Genomic DNA, 21318 nt, shown 5'->3' with positions numbered 1-21318 from the left:
ACCCTCGTGTAAAAAATGGGTCCTAACATTGCGCATCGCTTTTTTCAAAAAAAAAAAATCAACATATTATATGGAAAATAAATGGAATTACTAGAATATTACCTTTCTTGCAAATACACAGCAAATATACTTTTCAAAACACAGTTTTGTTCATAAAAATGTTGATTTTTTGCAGATCCACTCCTTAGCGCTTGTTCTAAGACGGTGTAAAAGTACACGTTTATGCGTATGACGATAAGGTTTTTTGTTTATTTACTAACATTAACGAGGGTTTCTTAGTAAACAAATGTTTGTCAAATACTTATTTCACATAAACGAACATGTTGCTGAAACTGAATTGTTAAAAAAATCAATGATTAATTATCATTTTTTCGTGCTTTTTTAAAATGCGCTAAGTTTGGAGCTGCGCAAAGTTAGGTGCGTACACGGTATACAGAATTTTGTCAAAACTATATAGATTTATACAGATTTTTAAACAAAATTTGAAATATACATTTTAAAAACCTTAAAATTAAAACTGAGATGTGCCAGTTAGTTCTACATTGTAGTTACAAATGATTAATATTTCTTAGAATTTTTTATTGTTACTTAAATGTTCAGGGATACAGATCCAAAATACAGATATTTTGCTCCAGGATACAGAAATACAGATAAACCAAAGAAAAAATACTGATTTTAATGTGGCAACCCTGCTCAATAACTGAGCACAATTCACCTCGGGATGGGTTGGTGAGCTGTTTGATTGTTGCAGATGAACAACTTATAGTGTAGCGCGACATCGCAAAGAAACAATCAGTTGAGATTAACTCCAGCCCTATTGTTTGTTCAAGCATTTATTATCAAAACGCTTCTCCTGTAAAGAAATAATCGATCAGAGTCGTGGGAAAGAAAGGGTTAATACTATTCTGTTTTCATCACCTAAAACATTACACATGTTCCATATACGCGGGCTGCTTCTTTCGCAGGGTAAACGTAACTAACCACTCATTTCAACTACCATAACCAACGGTCTCTAACATCCGCAAGCACAAATGCATCAATCGCACATGATTTTTGTTTTTCGGTTATAGATTTCACATTTGCATTCTGATCAGGAAACGGATGGGCGCTCGGAACCGGACTTTACGGATCATCGGAACGAAATCAAACATCTTCGCAGAAAGCTCGAACAAGCCCACGAAATGGTGCGCATCTATAAACGACGAGCCGACTACTTTAAGCAGCTTGTGTTGCAACAAAAGTGTCACTGCTCGCGCCATCCGGTTGATTCTCGGGGCCGTAGCGGATCTCGATATTCCGCGAGATACCGTTCCGATGCCAAGTACAACTGAATGGAAATCCAATTGCTTGTCTCTTTTCGCGCTGTGTTTCCCTCCGACTTCACAATACTATTCCTACCGAGCGAAATAAAAGATACGGTAGGACCCTTAAGATATTGTTAGCTGATCCTGTGGAATTCACGAATGATTCATTCTTGTTGTTTCAAAATTTTCAAATCTAAACCATCGCAAAACTCGTTTTCTATCATGGTATCTTCTCCCCCTTCAGACTGACGCCTTCGACCAAATGCCTCCAACCAATCACGACCGGTTAGAGGTGGACCAACAACCACAACAAGCCCATAATCTGCCACCTGCCGTTGCTGCTTCCGGTGCAACTGCCGCCCCGTCAAAATCAACCGTCGGAGAATCCGGCGGTGTAACCAATTTGGCGGAAACGGCGGGCAGTGGATCCGTCGGAACTGTACCGCCGCCGGCACCTGTGATCAAGAAAATCTACGTATCGTACTTTGAACGCTCCAACGAGGACGAACTGGAGGTTCGGGACCAAAACCGGTACCTCTCGGAGGCGAAACGGCTGAAGCATGCCGCCGACCGTGAGGGGGACCATCTGGCGCAAGCCATGCTCTACCTGGAGGCGGTGCTGTTCTTTCTGCTCACCGGCGACACGATGGAACGAGACCCGATCACTGAGAAAGCGGCCTTCACCATGTACAAGGACACGCTCAGTTTGATCAAGTAAGTGCCGTTTGAGAATTAGTAGTTTACGAAGGTGCAGATTGATGGTTTTTACAGCACTTAAGTCCTTCATTCACGATTTGAACTATTTTACTGAACGACGGTTTCCTTTTCCTTACCACAGGTACATTTCATCGAAGTTTCGCAGTCAGCAGCAGCACCATACCGTGCAGGGCAACATCCACAGTAAAGTGGCGATTCTAAGGTTAGTATCTAGCTCGACAGCTTCTTCTGTAGATGAAAAAGCATTTTTATAACTCCACTGTAATTCATACAGCTTGCGGTGTCAATCGTTGATCTATCTGAAATTGTACAAAATTCGTCGGCACGATTTCAAGGACGTGCAGCGAACCATCACGGAGTACAATCAGAAACCGAACCAGCCGGTCTCGGCCGATATCGTCAACGGGAACACGCCATCGCCGCTGTCGCCCACGTCGGTAGGTTCACAGGTTAGTTTCGCTAAGCCGAAAGACGACATGCTATTTTGGGTTTTAATTTTCTCCCATTGCCCTCCTTCCAGAGCTCCGGTTACTGTTCGGGTCAAACCGGCCAAACGGGTCCCATTCCGGGTTCGTCCATCAGTTCTTCCCCCTCGCCGTGCTTGCTGATGCCAGTGCACGTAAGTTATCAGTAGCAGTTCTTAATATTAGATTACAGTGACCAGATGCATTTTGCTCCAACGCGGGACAACATTTCGCTTTAACACTTCAGTCGTCGCGCTGTTGTACAAACCATCTATATTTTCCACTTTTTTTTTAAAAAACACCCCTTTTTATCTTTGTTTTGAAAGTAAAGAAAGACTTTGAATGATTCGACACTATGAGTGTAGATTTGCAAAAGTTTTACTTTATTCTACAAGCATTGTATGGTTTGTCTCTGTAAGTGTCGGAATAAGAGTGGTCCAGCCAATCGAGTTTTTTTCTTTTCATATGAGTAAAATATGATAACATATGCTTTCGTCCTGACAGCAATATGAATGGTGCGTTTAGCTATATGCTCAACAAACTTTGAATGGTTCGTCACTTCAAGTGTCTACATTATTTTCTTCTACTTGGAATTTTTTTATATCAATTGAAAATATTATATTTAAAGGCATGTTTATATCTCACAAATATATGTTTATTATGGTCTAGTTGCTTATAGAAGTGAATCCTGTGACCCAACGATCCTTGTCATTAACAAACATCCCTCCCAGTAACCTTTGTGGAGATTGGCACCGTTATTGACCTGGATAAATCAAAGCATTGCATTATGCGCACTGAAGAATGTTATGGCCAATTCCAGCCAAACTTCCAGTTGATTCTTTGTGCATCTTCACTGACTTCGGTCAATCATGGAATAGAAACTATTGATATGTGTAGTCAGTCCAAGCCAAGCTGAAATATATACTCAGGCAAATAGATTATCGAAATACATAAGAACATAAATCGGCTTTGCCTTATGAAACCAAAATTTTAAAACAAAAAAAAATGTTCCGCGGCAACCTGGAATAGAACCAAGAAACTTGCGATCGACAGGGCCGTGCGTACACCACGCGCCTATCAACGCCTTGATGTGGAGTGATGCTAAAACGATACATAAAGCGTTCGTATCGCAATAATCGTTCCACCTTTCATAAGGGAAAATGTATGAACTTCGATAGTCTAGTTCGCAGCGTGTACTTAGTGATTTTGGGTGTGGCACCTGTAATTTTCTTTAAATGGAACTTTTTTCAACTCAATCCAATACTTCAGTCACAGACAGACAGACGTCACTACTCATCAATGTCCATTGACCATCTTTTTAACGGTCGGTTCAAATATATTGTTGGTGGTTAATCTACCACCCACAGCGCTATAGCATCATTTTTGTTCGCGTTTGACTACACACCGATTTTAACATTGGACGTACTCTCGACTATGATTTTGATCTCGATTTGTTCTAAGCGTTACGCCAGTTTGTCTGTGCTTCAGTAGTCGCGCTGTTGTATTTTGTACAACACAGGTGGAAAAACCTCGCAACTGAATAAGCAAAGATACGATGAAAGTATAAGTTTAGTGTTCTTATGAGCACTTAAACACTTGTTAACAACCTATTCCAACAGGAATAATTCTCCTGGTTATTGCGTAAAAGACAAACGCTCCCTTTTCGAACTAAATTGTTTACAACACACTTAAATAATTTTACGGATTCCAGTAAAATTTCAACAGCTGAACAGTTCGGTGAAATAAATTAACGGAGTACGGTAAATTTTTACAGTATTCGGTGAAAAATCACCGGAATCCGTTAAATTTCGACGGAATTACGGTGTTTTATTTCTCCGAACTGTTCAGCTGTTGAGATTACGGTGAAATTCACCATAAGAGCTTAGTGTGAAAAGTCCAGAAAAAAATTCAAATTTATGGAAACGTACACAACAAATTGAATGCGACTTTGTGAGAAAGCTTCAAGATCAACTTCATTAGTGTGTTCTGTCACCATCCAACCGCCCCTCGGTTGATGCGATGGAAAAAGCTCCAGTGCAGCTTGACGAGAAAAACCCAACCAGCTTCAGTTCTCGCAATACAGCGATCGAGTTCAGACTACTTGTTATTAGTTAAGAATAAAAGTAGTTAATCGTAGCACTGAGTTTTAGTTGGTCCGTTCTCAAGTTCCGCAGTGTCACAGTGGGGGACCGTCGTAATCCCGGTAGTGTCCGTTCCGTCGTAGATGCCACAGTGAACCAGTGTTCCCTCCCGAATTCGTATGGTAGCAGGATCACAGTGCGTGATCGCTGCATTCGTTCCCGTCGCCGGATTTACAGTCCTCCAACAACCTCGTTCCCCGTTACCGTTCCGAACAAGTGATTTATTACTTGATCAAAATTGATATTCTTTTTTTGGAACACTTCACTTGGACAGAATTGACTAAAACTAGAGCAAACTGCGAAACTTAACGGCCAGTGGTATTGTTCTATAAATTCCTTGTTAAACATCAAAATGCTGTGAAATTGTCTATTTTTTTTTCTTTGAATTCTTCACAGAATTCAAACTAATAAGAACTAATAAGTCAGTTCTATATGTGAAAAGTAGTCATTGAGAAAATGCACTGAGAAACAGAAAAGTTGCACTGTGTCATTCAGTGGCGATTCTCTAACCTCATATCTACCTGTTCCACGATTAGAAAATCTTGAACTTCAGCAACAAATTTCCATCTAATGAGTAGAGATTTGTTAGAAAATTACATTTACAGAATTACAGTTACATAATAAATACTAAACCTGTGCAAATATGCGATTCAAGGGACCATGGAGGTGGTTCTCTAATTAGATATCGAGATACGAATGTCGAGTAAGGGAGAATTGACTGTACCTAACGAGCTGACAAAGAAATTGTGAAGAACTATAAACGCGTTGAATTCCCAAAGACATTTTCATCTGCATCCGAGCAACCGCTGCAACATAGACGGCGCCATATGGCGAATCGATCTATGGCGCTGATCAAGAAGGAGTTTATGGACCTGACCTATGGTCTCGCTAATATTCTTCATACGCTGTACATCATGCAAAGATTGAACCCACAAGGCATGTGCTGACATACGAAGCACCCCTTGGCTTTTCTGTGGGTTCGGTGTAAACCTTTCATGGTGAAAATCATAGTGTCCGAGCATAGAGGACACATTTCAGTGCACACATGGGCCGTATGAATAAAATGTAGTAAAGTTGAGTTTACTGCATTCTCGGTAGTAAACGCTATATGTGAAACACGAGTGGAACCTGTTTGTGTCATTTTCCTTTCTACACCTTTCGAACATACTACAAACAATGCATTGCTATGAATAAAGGTAGCATTTACTACAATGCTACTGGTAGTTAGCTTCAGAGGTTGCTACACATGCTTTGAGATTGCGAAATTGAATGGAATAATTTACTTTTGAGTAAAAATCATGGGAAAACGATATGAGTTTTGATATTTCGGAAGGTATTTTGAGTTTTGCTTAGGAATCCTGAGGTTATTTTCTAGGAATTATAGGATGTCGGTAGGAATTCAGATATTTATAATGTAATTCTGAATTTTACGTGTAAATTCTGACATCTCAGATTCTCAGAATTCCTGTAGGAACTTTGGGATTTCGATAGGGATGTCGGATATTTTATGATAATTCTGGAAGTTTAAATACCATTCTAGGAATATTGCGGAAATATTAGAAATCTGGTAAAAACTCTAGATTTGGGGGTGGAATGGGATTCCGGATATTAATTTTTGGAATTCTGTGGGTATCTTTGAGACGGTATATCTGTAAGAATCTATGAGATTGCGGTTTGATTCCTGCGAATTATTGTGCAAATATTTGTAATTCTGAAAATCAATCTTTGTAATTCAATAGTTAATAAATAATTCAATTAAAACCTTTAAGATTCCGTTGATCTCCGGTTCCGTTGGAATTTAAAAGCAAAGCTTCAATATAAACCTTTTGAATGTCGGTAAATATTTTATAGATTTCAATGGGATTTTTTGTGAAATCGATAAGAATTTTAATAATTTCAAAGGGAACCCTGGTGTTTTAGGGGAGTTCTTCATTGAATTCTAACGACTACCAATGGAATCACTACAATTCCCATAAAAATTTCTACATTCTAAGTTCTATAAATTCCAAGGATACTATCAGAAACCCCACCAAAATAACGAGAATATCACAGAAACACTTAGAACTTCCGGAATTCAACATGCTGTTAAGAAAACACGCGGGGAGCATCAACACTCTACCGCAATTTCACCAGAATCTCAGTACTGGTGCTAGAAAATATGTGGTTCCTAATGTAATCTCAAGATCTCTTCATAGATGTTAAGCTAATATTAAAAAATCATCAATCACTGGCATTGGCGAAGACCGAAAACCACCAAGAAAATTCTTTGATGTACCACATCATAAAATCATAGACATAAAGAGAATACCAGACTAATCGCAAAATTACACTACAAATATTGTCAAATTACAGCACCTTCATGATTTTGTGTAAATTGTCACGTAATCGATTAGATTCTATGCATTTCCTTCATATGCATGATTGTATTAATTTTAAGCGTCACTCTGAATAGATTGTTCTTTACGTGCAGAATCATTCTGCACTCTGAATGGAAATTTATTAACGTGCAGCTTCAGTCACTGCTCATATTCGAAAGTAGTAAGTACTACATGTTCGAAAAGGTTTTTATTCATACCAAAAGTGTAGTAAACTTTGTGGATTTTATTTTTGAGTAGATGCTACATGTACTAAAGTTCAACGTTTTTTATTCATATCACCCATAATCAACCATGAAAATGAATTATAAAAGTTTATTATTTTTTTTTCATATGAGTTTTTACTTAAAATAATGTGAATTATTTTATGGGGGCCCAGATAGCCGTAGCGGTAAACGCGCAGCTATTCAGCATGACCATGCTGAAGGTCGTGAGTTCGAATCCCGCTGGTCGAGGATCTTTTCGTAAAGGAAATTTTCTCGATTCCCAGGGCATAGAGTATCTTCGTACCTGCCACACGATCTACATATGCAAAAATGGTCAATCGGCAAAGAAATCTCTCAGTTAATAACTGTGGAAGTGCTCATAAGAACACTAATCTGAGAAGCAGGCTTTGTCCCAGTTGGGACGTAACGCCAGAATGAAGAAGAATGTGATTTTTTTATACTGTACAAAAATTAACGGTAAAACTAATGTAGATTTTGAAATATTACCAAAAAACAAAAAGTGTCCGGGCATAGGACTTGCGCCAAAAAACACAATGGAGGAAAATTGTATAAAAAAAGACTACTATCCTAGGTGCCATCACAATTCCGCGGGGCCTGTTCGGTTCGGGTTGGTCTTTCAAGAGTTCTTTTGAAGTGTGAGCATAGTAGCAAGAAAGAAAGAGTGCCATAAAAAAACCTCGCATTTCAATGCACTCTCACTCGATTCGTTTGAGGATTCGTGCTGTGAATTTTAAATTCAAGTTTTACTTCTCAGAAAAACCTCAAAATCGCTTCATTTTTCCTTCGTAGAGGAGTTTCTGTCAAGCGCTTGGAATTAATGAAGAAATATCTTACAGAAATGTTTATGACAATTTAGTCTAGAGTTTTTAGAGAGTGTACTTCGGGAGTTCTATAGGAGTTACCTAACAGATCTTAACATATTCAAAATAGGTAAATTTAATTCGTGGTCATTATTACGGTGATAAAAGATACAATAAAAACAACCGTTAAATTTTGGAACGGTTCAATTTAGGCAACATGAATTTTTTTGGCATGTTTCCAAAATCGAACAGGCACTGTATAGCCTTCCAGTTTTCGCGAGGTTTCTACACTTATGTTGTACAAAGTACAACAGCTCCAATTCTAGAATTTTTTTTGGGTGTGTGAGCTAAGAATAGACCAGCTGACAAACCCAAAAAACACTAACCATATTTTTGCTGGACAAACTGTTATTCAGCTAGTAATGTTACTTGTGCATCTTGTCCCGTCTTACCCTACTATAAAAATGCTCATAATATTGTAGAAAAATGTGCTGAATGTTTGTGGCTCTCACTAAAATTTGTTTTAAAATTTCGGCCTTCCGTGATTCGACTTTTTGTGATTCGGCCTTCTGTGATTCGGCCTTTTGTGATTCGGCCTTTTGTGATTCGGCCTTCTGTGATTCGGCCTTTTGTGATTCGGCCTTTTGTGATTCGGCCTTTTGTGATTCGGCCTTTTGTGATTCGGCCTTTTGTGATTCGGCCTTTTGTGATTCGGCCTTTTGTGATTCGGCCTTTTGTGATTCGGCCTTTTGTGATTCGGCCTTTTGTGATTCGGCCTTTTGTGATTCGGCCTTTTGTAATTCGGCCTTCTGTGATTCGGCCTTCTGTGATTCGGCCTTCTGTGATTCGGCCTTCTGTGATTCGGCCTTTTGTGATTCGGCCTTCTGTGATTCGGCCTTTTGTGATTCGGCCTTTTGTGGTAGACCCATATTTACGCCTAAACGGAATCTCGGTATTATTCAATAACCGCATTGTACGCCGAACAAGCGTGCATCGCTCGCCCCCTGAAGAGCAAACGACGTGATCAAAGGTTTATTTTGGGATCATGGACCACCCGACAAGATTGTTTCTCTTCTGTTGCCAAATCAACTGCTTGGTAACTATATATGAAATTATAATTACTATTTCAAACTGAAGAATGAAGATGAACTCAAAACATACATCTTTAAAACGATAACTACAAAGTTTCCATTTATATAAGTGACATTTTCATGATTTGGTTGAAATGCGGTACCCTTCGCGGAACACTTTAAAGCGTGAGATAAATGTTAAAAATGCGGGACGTCTGGTCACTGTATCGTAGAATCTAGGGAGTCGATGCCGGTTATGGACCCTTTGCGTATTATGGACCCCCTACAGAAAAACATAAAATTAACACTCAAAGCAACCTTATTCCTATGAAAATCCACCGGGGGAACTTCGATTACATTGTTAGTCAGCAGTTTCAGGCAAAATATTTGGTTTGAGACGCATAAATACAGATATTTGAACAGTTTTGTAAATGAAACCACACAAGAGGGTCCATAATACGCATTTCCAGGTGGGTCCATAATAGGCTCGTCGGCAGCGAGCCGGATTACATGGGAATCAAATAGAGGGTCCATAATACGCAACGTCAAATTTGTAAACAATCCTATTATGGACCCCGGGAGGGTCCATAATAGGCATTCGGACAACAGTTTTTCAAATGCATATTTCGCTGGAAAAATCGAATGATTTTGTATGTTTCATAGACGAACTATGAAGTAAAGACATTGAATTTGTTGTTAGACTCCACAAAACGTATATGCGTCTGAGATATCATTGCGGAAAAGCATCTAGAATGAATTTCAGCTACTAAGGGGTCCATTACTAGCATTGAAACCCTAGTTTAATTAACCATGTCGATTCTTTTCCTTCCCCATCCAGGTACACATGGCATTCCAAAAGCAAGCAACGCTCTGCAGCCACCTGCTGAACTGCCAGGATCTGTGGGAACAAGCAGACAACCTGGTGATACGGGGGAACCACACAGGTTAGGACTCTGACCGTCAGAGCCAATCGCTCCCATTTCATCCCATTCACCCTTCTTTTCCAGACTTCTTCATCGACCTGGACCATGAAAACGGCCCGATGACGCTGCACAGCTCGTTGTACAATGTGGTCAAGTACGTTCAGGCGGGTATCCAGAAGCTGCGGCGGATGTAATTCGCCACTCCGTGAAGCAAAGTAAAAGGCTGACTAAGCACGCGAAAAAGGACCGCAAACCGTAATCAATCAAGGTACTGCTCCGACCGGCCACAGTTCGTCGTCGTCGGTGGGGCTCATCCTAACGCGCTCGTTTGTGCGCGCAAAATCCAAAGGACTGATAGAACAACAACCAACAAATCAACAAACCAACTACCTAATACACCTTCTAGTAGGGTAGAATGGTACAACTCGTAGGCTGGACGCGGGCGCCGCCGTCGTCAGTGACTGACAATAAAACGTATCCCCCGGAGGGGAGGGTATCGTCCCACCGTCGCCCAATCCGGGGAGTGGGTGGGTGTGTGTATATGGGGGAATAAGGTGGTTTCCGGAGAAGGACGACGGTCAAACACTAGTTTTAGTTGTTTGCAACGGAAGAAGCTGTGATTTGAGTAGAAATGGTAGTTTGAATCTGAAGAAGCGCTAGGACAGACAGACGGACCAATGGCGGTGATTGCCGCGATGGAATGATAACTAAAGTGTTAGCAACTACTAGCAGAAAGGATCATTGGATAGAGATTTTCGCGGGGGATTTTTTTTTTTCTTCGACTTACTCTTGGTTTTGAGATTGCAGAAGGTGGGGATTTAGGCTAATTTAACAGTTGTTTGTTTTGCGGAATTTGGTGCTGTCTATGCGGGATGTGCTGATGAAATGATTTTTTTTATTGATGCAGGTGCCCACTTTTGAGCAGCATGATTCACAGGAACAGCTTCAATTTTCCGATTATTGATTTTCATTCTTTTTACCCTTTTTATATATGCGTACTTATCACATATTACAATTGCTTAACATATCGTTCACTTGAGGTTTCGTGGTCAATGTTTCAAGATTCATGTTCAATCTTTCCATATCCGAAGTTTGGGTGGATCAATTCCCGATTTATTGTTGGCTTCTTCTTATTTCTAGTGTTACCTTCCAACTGGGACAGAGACTGCTTCTGAGCCTAGTGTTTTTATGAGTTCTTCCATTGTTATTATCTGAGAGACCATGTGACAAGTGCGACAATACTTCCCAAGGCACGAAGTCGAGAAAATTGTCAAACCGAAAAGATCCTCGAATGGCAGGAATTGTATCCACGACCTTCGGCTTAATTTTGTTGATTATTTGGGCCCCTTCAATGATAACGCAGCGGAACAATATAACTTTTTCGTTTGTTTCAAAGATCAAATTATTGAGTTTATTCTACGAGTGGCGTGAGGTGACAATTGTCGGTCTCGTATAGCGAGGTGACAATCCTCGACTCGAGTGAAGTGACTCGCCGTGTAAATCAAATTGAGAGTCACTTCACTCGAGCCGAGAATTGTCACCTCGCTTTGCGAGACCTACAATTCTTACCTCACGCCACAAACCCATATGTGTCTCTACACACTTAAAAACGATATCGGTGTTCGGTAAATTATTTTACGGTTTTGGTCAGTAAATCACAAAAAATACTGAGATTCCAGCATTTCTTGGTAAACATACTGATTTTTCGGTAATATATTATATTTTTCACTGAACACGGTAAACGCTTGTGCTGATATCACAATAGTAGTCTTTTGGCTGCCGAATCCTTTGTTGCCATCAGAAATGTTTCAGCACGTCACAATTTTGTGCTACAGGTCGTCAAAGTTATAAAATATTGGTTTATTTATAAAATATTGGTTTTATTGAATTTTATTATTATTATTCCTTATTTAATAAAAAAAACCGAGCTTGTACAGTAGGAGTTAAACTTTTGTATGAAACATAATCTGCCGTTCTACGCATGTTTGTTCGGTTGTATAAGCACCCTCATTCTCGTTTACGGCGAATCCAATTTTCGATCGAATCCTATTCGTTCGAATCCATGGCCCACTTGATTTTGCTGGCGTAAATGGGAATGCGAAGCGACTTTCGATCGAATGTGCATTCGAACGTAAACGAGAGATCGCAGCAGGCTGTGCGCGCGGGATGACGTGTTTTGTATTTGCTGCCACGTTTCATCTTGATTCTTCATATATTCGGCCGGTGAAAATATTAAAACGAAGAGTGGTGCTATGCCACCCGAAGCTATTAAGAAGAAAAGTATTAAATTGTGAGAAGAATGTGTTGATTCAGCAGAAAATTATTTCGATTACGCGTCATTTTAAAGTTCGACCGATGAAAAATTGAATCGACTGATGGTGCTATGCCACTCGGAAAACAATGTGAAAAAAGTTACTTGTGATGTGAAAAAAAATGCTTATAGATGTTTTATGAGTGGTTTAAAGCAGCAATGGAAAGAACAACAAACTGGTGAGATCGTTCAAAATTATATGACTGTTTGTAACCACTAAATACGTGCCAGGGTCGAAAATCTAATTTTCGATTCGGGAAGTATGAAATCATTTCAGATATCCAATTGATATCTGGGTGCTTTCGTGCGGGGCTTGCTGTGATGAAAACGACCTCAGAATGTGTGTGTATGAACAGCCATTCTAGAAATGGGTCGTTGGAATTGCAGTAGAGCTATCACCTTCCATCTCCAGGGCTAAAGTTGTCTGCATCTATATAGACATCTAAGTGTCTCGATAAATAGGTGCACACAAATTTCTTCCATAAAAGCACTGCCGGTCAGTGGGCGGTGGATTGTAAACACACACACACACACACACACACACACACACACAATGTGCATTCGAACGTAAACAAGAATAGAAGTGGTTCATAAACAAGTAGGTGTAGCAGGGCAGTAATTTGATCGAAATTGCTAAGTTTTATGTATATTAAATCGAATTTTCGGACATGCTTGCTGCTTTTATACAAAACTCGTCGTTTCTTTTTTATGACTTAATACAATACTTTTTCAAATAATCAAAAAGTACAAGAAGGTACTCCTGAAAGTATTACAAACTATGTTGATGTGTATACTTAAGGACCTAAAAACTAGTTACCACAAAAGTTGCATACAAGTTGATAAACTTGCAGGCAAGTTGACTGAAAAAAAGGCTGCAAACATTTTCACAGGCCTAGTAGTGAGTCACTTTTTTCGTCCTGATCACTAAAAAGTCACTCACCCCTATTCTTGTTTACGTTCGAATGCTCTTTCGATCGAAAACCGTTTTGCATTCTCGTTTACGCCAGCAAAATCAAGTGGGCCGCGGATACGAACGAATAGGATTCGATCGAAAGTTGGATACGCCGTAAACAAGAATGAGGGTGACTATTTGCAACAAGAAGACACTCTTCTTAGGAAAAGGCTTACTAAAGTCACTATTTTTGTGATCTGATTATAAAGAAATTTAAGGCAGGGTCGGCTGTTCAAACACAAATAGCACGAAATATACATATCAAGCGTGTGCTAGAATAAGGGCGACACATAGAGTGTGATTTGGAAATCAAAGTGTCAAGAGAGATTTTTGGCTTTCTTTCTGGAAAATTACAGGTAAATATTTTTCCCTTGCTGCATTGGCGGCTTGTTTCTTCAGTTGTTTCTTGATGACCATCAGTATCGATGCAAGGAGTTGTATTCCGACCCTGATAATAAGGAGGGTCAGCTTGGCGTCGTGGTCTGCCAGTATGCTGATATGGACTTCCTGTATTTGGATTATCGTCACGTCGTGATCTCCGTTTTGGGTTGTATCCTTCGAGTCCTTGTTTCCCATGTTGGCTTCGGGGCGAGTAGGTTTACTAGTGATTGATTGAAGTGTACTGGTGGTCTTGTATATATTTGGTGGATCTGCTGACGCAAGTTTTGTATGTCGAGTGTTGTGTTTTACGTGGTATGTTTACTTCAGCGGCTATCGCTTCAAGGGTTGAGTTTATTTGTATTTTTTTTTTTGAAATTCATTCCTGTTCGAATTGCTATAGCTGTTCCACCTTGGCCTGATGATCGGTGGGTGGAAAGAATTTCGTACCCATTGAGGCGGAAGTTTTGTGAGGTGTGGGTTCTTGTTTCCTGTAGCGTAATTATTTTCGGTTTGAATTTGCTGACTAATAGCTGTAGGTCCTCGTATTGGCTTCTAACTTCATTACAGTTGCATTGTAGTATTTCTGTTGTTGTGGTTGTTGTTGATTTTATAAGTATTCTGTGTTTCGGTTTGGTCAGCTCTCAAGATTGTTGGTCCATGTTATTGTCAATCTGCTCATCAGAATTTTTTGATTCCGAATCGATGTACTCCACTTCGTTGGCAGGTTTCATCTTGTGGTCAGCTTTCTTTTTTCTAGGCGGAGAGGGTAAATTTTCTTGGTTCCTGTGCTTTGATGTATGTTTGTGTCCATATAGCTTCAGCAGGTTTTCTAGTTTCGTGTAATTTTCTTGGAGCTTTTCAAGATCTTTCTCTGCTCGTTTCCTTCTTTGCTTTTCTTCATGATATGCTGAGACTAGCTGATCGCATTTGTTCTCCATGGCTTCGTATTGTTCTTCCATTTTTTCAAACTTTTTCTCGCTTTCGTCCTTGTACTGTTTCAGCATGGATTCAAGTTGTGTGTCCGAGTTCGTTTTGATCGATTCTGCTAGTATTGTTTTTTCTTCAAGTTGGTTGATTTTTTCGAGGTACCTGTTGTTTTGCTCCGTAAGTTTTTTGATGTTTTCATCATGTTGTTCGTTTAACGATGCTTTTAGAGTATTTGAGTAGGAGGATTTACCCTCGTTTTCTACTATCTGCCTTGATTCCCAGAAGGAGATATTTTTATCGACCTTGATTTTTGTAATGGCTTTCTCTCTTTTCAGGGTGGGAAATTCTTTGGAGAATGGCGCATTCTTCGTGAAAAGATTCTCCGCACTTGCTACATTTTTTCTCACTGGTACAGTTCTTACCAGTGTGACCAAATTTGAGGCATTTTAAACACCTCAGTGGATTTGGATACCATGGTCGAGTTTCCAGTATAGTGTAGCCTAACTTCACTTCTTTTGGCGGTTTGGAGTTCTTGACTGTCAGCACAAATATCCCCGTGGGGATTTTATTTTCACCTTTCGTAATTTGATGCACCTCCGTAATTCCTTGATGCGAAACGGTTTTCAGTATGTCGTCATCGCTGTCTCGTTTTGCGTCATGGCAAAACACTACCACTTTGCATGAATTAAGTGTTTTGTATTCGTAAACACTGACCGTTATTTCGTTCGTCATTTTTTCTATTTTGGCCAGATTTTTTGCCTGGCTTTCGTTTTTCACCGTGACGAGGATCTTCCGTCACGGGTTTTTTAGCACTTTGGACTTCCCCACAGTAACTTTGGATGAATTTCTCCACTAGGCCGGGAGAAACTCCATGGAAGTCTTTACCTTCATCCTTCCTTTCCATCGCCATCACTTTCCCGGCGGAGCCACCGCCATCACGTAGTTTTGCTACGTGTGAATTGGCAGTTTTGGTTGAGTCTTACCCGAGGTTATTACACTGAAGCGGTTTTTGACGAGTCAAATTTTACTGGAGCACTCGAGTGGTAATAGGGCAAGTGTACCATTAGTGGTGCACCTAAGGGAAAACTGCTAAAACACGGTGTTAAGATCATGAAATATATGATTTTAACGTATCATTCGATAGATCTCAAATCCTTCTATCATTCAAATGTATAAAAATCACGATTCATTTGAAATTTCCCTGCAAAAAGCCTTGCACCAATAATAGGAACACTGTTCCTTTAGTGGAGGTATATTTTAAGGATGGTTCCTTTAGTGGCGCAAACCATTGATTTCTTATGGGACCCTCCACTATGGGTACTGATGCACCACTATAGGTGCAAAGGAGCAAAAAAATTAAGCAAAATAATTGTTTTAAATAGTTTTACGGTTAAATTTCATGAATATTATTCGATTACTTGTATCATTTTCGCATCGTACATAATACAAAAATATCACATAATCATTTATTAGCGCGAAACACGCCAAAACACACTACCTCCATTATTGGAGCTACCTCCACTAAGGGAGCGTTTGCCCTACGACACTTCACTTCGATATTTTCGATTTATGCAAAGACAGTCGATCACGATCGCGTAATGCTTCTGTTCTCAACAGTGGTTAGAATCGAACTGAGTAGGTTTTTGTGTACTGTCTCTATTATATGGGAAGTTTTGGAACTGGCGATTACTACCTCGTATGGGGTATATTTAGTGGAAGAGTGTATGGTGTTGTTATATTTTATGACAGAAATCTCCATTATTTGTTCCGGGCTTTTTTCCGGGGTTTTCTGCTTTAGATATTCGATAGCTTTCCAAGACGGTTGAATGGAATCGTTCTACAATGCCATTCATTTCGCTTCAACTCGTAGCCACGATATAGGGAGTAATTTTATTCATGTTGTAAAAATTCATAAATTCTCCTGTCATGAATGACTTCTATTGGTCCATTACCAATGTTTCTGTGAATTTGAATTTTGACAACACTTCTTTGACTGCCGGAATGAGGTCAACAGCGGCTCTGGACTCGATTAAATTAACCTGAGCATAAATTTATCGACATATGTCAAATATTGGAGGTTGTCTATAAAAAGTATGTCAATGTGAGCGATTTGAAATGTTTGAATAGGTATGGGAGTTTTTTGAATGAGGAAATGAATAGAGTTTCTGTCGTATTTGTTTTCATGACAGAGTTGGCAATTCGTAACGAAATCGTGCAATTTTTGAGAATGTTTTGGAAAGTAAAACTTCCTTAAAAGCTGCAATTTATTTTCTTCTGCACCTCTATGGGCGCGATGATGCTTTTTACGAATGACTTCCCATTGTTCATCCTCCTGTTGGATATTCTGTAGTGTGTTTTGTGCAAAACGGACCTTTAAAGATTTTTGGTTTTCAAAATTTGTAGTATACCCATAATTTGTTCTGTCGTTAAAATTCCGTTTATTTTGCTTATATCAAGATGGTTCTTTAGTACCTGTAAAAGAGAAGCTTCATTAATTTCCGGTAAAGATACTGTTATTCTGGTAAATTTTTCGAAAGGTTTTTCCGTAGTGACCTTGCTAGGTCCTTGTTCCAAAATCAATTGATGTCTAAAAACATTAATAGGTGATTCTGTTGATTTGATGTAAAAATAATCGCTATCCCCCGCTGAATGTTGCGTGCCGGCCATAGAACAAACTATACGACTGAGAGCATCGGCTACTACATTGCTCTTTCCAGGTTTGTATTCTATGCTATAGTCATGCTCTTCCATGTACGCTTTCCAACGTTTCAGCTTTGCGTTGGTATTTTTTGCAGATAATGAAAACGTGAGAGGCTGGTGATCGGTGAGAATTTTAAATTTGGTGCCATATAGATAGTTCCTAAATGTTTGTAAAGCCCAGTAGATAGCCAACATTTCCTTTTCTGGAACAGAGAAACCTTCTTCTGATTTCGAAAGAGTTCTCGAAGCAAAGTGAATAGGTTTTTCTTTACCTGTTTCGCCTTGCGACAAGACGGCTCCGATAGCGTAGTCAGAAGCGTCTGTTGTAAGGAGAAATGGCTTACTATAATCTGGGTGAATTAAAATGTCTGAGAAAGACAAGATACTAAAGCATGAGTTTTCTAGTTCGTTCAATTTTTTTTTTTGTTCGAAGTACATCCCTTACCTCTCAGAATGTTTGTAAGGGGTTTTGCGATTTTCGCAAAATCTTTTACGAACCGTCTGTAATAGCCCATAATTCCTTGAAATGATCTCAGCTCTTTGATAGTTGAGGGTTCTGGATACTTTCCGATTGCCTCTATTTTCTTTATGTTTGGCTCGATACCACCGGAAGTAATAACGTAGCCAAGAAATTCAATCTCTTTATGGAGAAATTCTGACTTGTCTAGTTGTATCTTTAAATTAGTGTTTTTCCGAATATTATTACGTCATCAATATAAACGTAACCTATTCTGCCAATATGTTCCCTCAATACGTCATCGATTGCTCGCTGGAAAATTGCGGGAGCATTTTTAAGGCCAAACGGCCTGCGAGTGAATTCGTACTTGCCGTTGTTAATCGAGAATGCGGTTTCCTTCATTTTTATCTGGTGAAAACCAGAGGCTAAATCCCCAGGGTGATAAAATATTGTAGACCTTTTAGTTGGTCAATTACGTAATTTATTTCAGGCATTGGATACCTGTCTGAAATTGTTTTCTCGTACGGTAGGCCACTACCATTCGATTTTTTTTCTCTCCGGAAGCATCTGATTTATTTTGAGACTATCCACACTGGTGATGTCCAGGCTGATCGTGATGGTCTTATAATATCATCTTGAAGAAGCTTGTCAACTTGTTTATTCACCTCGCCAGCATATGCAGCAGGGTATGGATAAACTTTTTGATGAATACACACTTAAATTATTTTACGGATTCTTGTGAAATCACAACAGTTGAACAGTTCGGTAAAATAAATTAACGATTATTTCGATTATTTATGGCTGTAATCGAGCAGTTAATCAAGCATATTCGAATGAATACCTCCTCTCCTGCATAGAGAACATATTTCCTAGTGCTTTATCGTAAAACATCAACTAGTGCGTCTATTGGGAACCATCTACTAAGGCTACTAACCAATGGTGAGTCAATCTACAACTTATGTATAACCATGTTTTCCGCTAAGCTGAGCACCAAATTCCATTCGCGATAAAATTTATAAAATGCGTCTTTCACCTTGTAAGTCCCCCCTCGTTTGAATAAGTTAAATTAGTTCAATAAATTTGATGACAAGCTGAAACTAAAAGTCCACTAAAAGCTTCCAAACTCACATCAAAGATTAGGTAAATGAATGAAGCAAATAAATGAAAAAAATCAGATAGCGCAATCACACCCAATCTTGTTTAAATTATTTCCTTTACCACACGAATGCCTCTTCGCGGGCATCGCACCTTATTATTGTTAATTTTTAGTAGCTTCCAATGACACCATTGGGATCTATATTTAATTGAAAGCTTTAGGTTTTTGTTTAGTTTTAGGTAACTTAATCTATGATTATAAATTATATCGATAGTAGCTAAGGGTTTTAGGGGAGATTCCATTCGACAACATCATCAGAAAATTCATGTAGCACAACCAGAAATGAAATGACACTCAACGCTACTAAAAAAAAGAAGTGACAAAAATGCTCAATCTATGAGACTAGGTCAATCGACACGGTTTCCCTCATTCGCTGCAATTAAGTTCATTTTTGTTTAATTTTTCCTTTTCGTTAACATTTATTTCTGCGTTTTCCGTTTGTTTTATGTTTGTCCTTAGCCCTGGTTAAATTTATATGTTGAATCGAGAAAAATCTGTTTTTCTATATGTTATTATTTCTAGAAATAACTTATATCAAATTTATGTTTAGAACTACTACTCTCCTAAACGGTTTCATATCACAAACTGACAACTTTAAAACTGAAAAATAACTCATCTTTTGAGCTCATGGATTCTCATTGTCCAGATTGGAAGGAGATTATGAACGGAATCATATTAGGGAAAAGCTAGAGAAAGATTGGAGAAGGTTTTGCAACGCAAGTGATAGAGCGTGCAGCTCGATCGTAAGACAAATACCAAGAGGAACAGCGAGCAACAAAGAACACTATTTAAACAATTTACACACACATACACAAATTGAAACAAATAAACACACACTAATAGCATGTAAGAATCGAGAAAAAAGTCAATGATTCGAATGTGATTTTTCGCATCGGCTCAAACACTCACCCAACACAAAAGTCTAAATGAAAAACTAAAAACCATGGTGTCGAACCATGATAAGCTAAGCGAAACAAATAGATAAGTACTATTAGAACAAGTCGCAAGAATGGAATACCTGGTTGTATTTCGCGGCCATGATAGTTCTAAACTATCGCTGCCCGCGATATGCCGGAACAAGGAGCCGCAATTGCTACTCGATTAATCCTAATGATTGAAACAAAGCAGTACATAAATGCTGTAAATCAGAATACTATATATATATATACACCGTAGGTCTTAGGTGCGATAGGTACTTTCCCCCAAAACAACAGCAAAAACTACGCCTAGTGTTGTAGTGAAAAAAGCAAACAACAAATCGAATCACGAGGGATCGGATTCGCGGTAAATGAAGGTCCTAGCTAAGTTCAGGCAATTGTGCTGAAGAGAATTGAGATCGGTTCTAACGCGGTAAACTACGGTCACTGCTATGAGACAGTCAGGCGCGCTAAAATGCAGGGGAATCGATAGAATGGGAGGGGGAAGGGGTGGGGTTTAATTCAAACTAGACGATACTAACCTATGGAAACTACGAGATAAAGAATGCAATTTAGGGAAGGAATAATTGAAGGGAAACATCAGAACAATTTGTACATAACTATATATACATTATTATATACTATTATTATTATTGCTATTATATTATTATTATTATTATTAAAATTATTAAAATTATGTAGAAATTTTAGAATAAAATCAGATCGAAAAAATCCGTATATCGAAATTGGCTTTCTATTGTTTCTACCGTATCCGAAAACAATATGAAGCATGATGGGTACCATTTGTTTAACGTATTGTTAAACGATTTAAATTTGTTTATCTTGGCAACTCCACGTACGATTATCGCAAGTATTCTGCTTCTCATCTTGGTGTTCTCATGAGCACTTCAACAGTTATTAACTGAGAACTTTCTTTGTCACAGTTGCCATTTCCGCATTTGCATTTCGTGTGGCAGGTACGATGATATTGTATGCCCAGCGAAATCAAGAAAATTTCCTTTATGAAAAGATCCTGGCCCGACCGGGAATCAAACTCAGACACCTTCAGCATGGCTTTGCTTTGTAGCCACGGACTCTAACCATTCAGCTAAGGAAGGCCTCAGACAGTCCCCCTGAAAGTCTCTGTAATTATTAATATTATCATAGAGAAACTTAAAAGTAGATGGAGTACCGTGTACCTTTTAATTCCGCTCCTAAATGCTTATCTTTGACAGATACGCATATTTCGACTACCACTTGCAGTCTTCTTCGGTGTCAGTTACTCGTATCCACTCTAGACTAGTCTCCAAAATGTATATTTGGTATCTGAAATGTAGAACTAACAGGCTACTAAAAACGCTATTTTGAAAGCTAACATTAGAGTTTGTAAGCTTTTACTTCCCAGATATTCAAAGTACAATAGGACATTAAGCATATAAGAAACGTAACGTAATAAAATATAAAATATAATTTAAAGCACAATTACTGCCCAATCA

At 38.9% G+C, this 21318-nt stretch overlaps 1 protein-coding gene across 12 annotated transcripts in view; it reads left to right on the top strand.

Moving 5' to 3' along the window:
• LOC5568244 (AF4/FMR2 family member 4) overlaps positions 1 to 11060 on the top strand; it is a 303202-nt gene extending 292142 nt beyond the window's left edge. For 11 of the 12 annotated variants that reach the window (XM_021845894.1, XM_021845893.1, XM_021845889.1 and 8 more), the window contains 6 exons: positions 1549 to 2018; positions 2143 to 2223; positions 2296 to 2470; positions 2542 to 2640; positions 9937 to 10042; positions 10106 to 11060. In XM_021845894.1, coding sequence (XP_021701586.1) covers positions 1549 to 2018; positions 2143 to 2223; positions 2296 to 2470; positions 2542 to 2640; positions 9937 to 10042; positions 10106 to 10215 — 1041 coding nt within the window. In that variant the 3' untranslated portion in view covers positions 10216 to 11060. The remainder of the gene's footprint in view (positions 1 to 1548; positions 2019 to 2142; positions 2224 to 2295; positions 2471 to 2541; positions 2641 to 9936; positions 10043 to 10105) is intronic. The other variant, XM_021845890.1, reaches the window with a different exon arrangement.
• Positions 11061 to 21318: the final 10258 nt, after the last annotated feature.

Source organism: Aedes aegypti, chromosome 2, assembly GCF_002204515.2.
Source record: "Aedes aegypti strain LVP_AGWG chromosome 2, AaegL5.0 Primary Assembly, whole genome shotgun sequence".
In the NCBI taxonomy this organism is placed as follows: Eukaryota; Metazoa; Arthropoda; class Insecta; order Diptera; family Culicidae; genus Aedes; species Aedes aegypti.
Note: the sequence above shows the minus strand (reverse complement) of the source record. Positions and strands in the feature narration are given on the sequence as shown.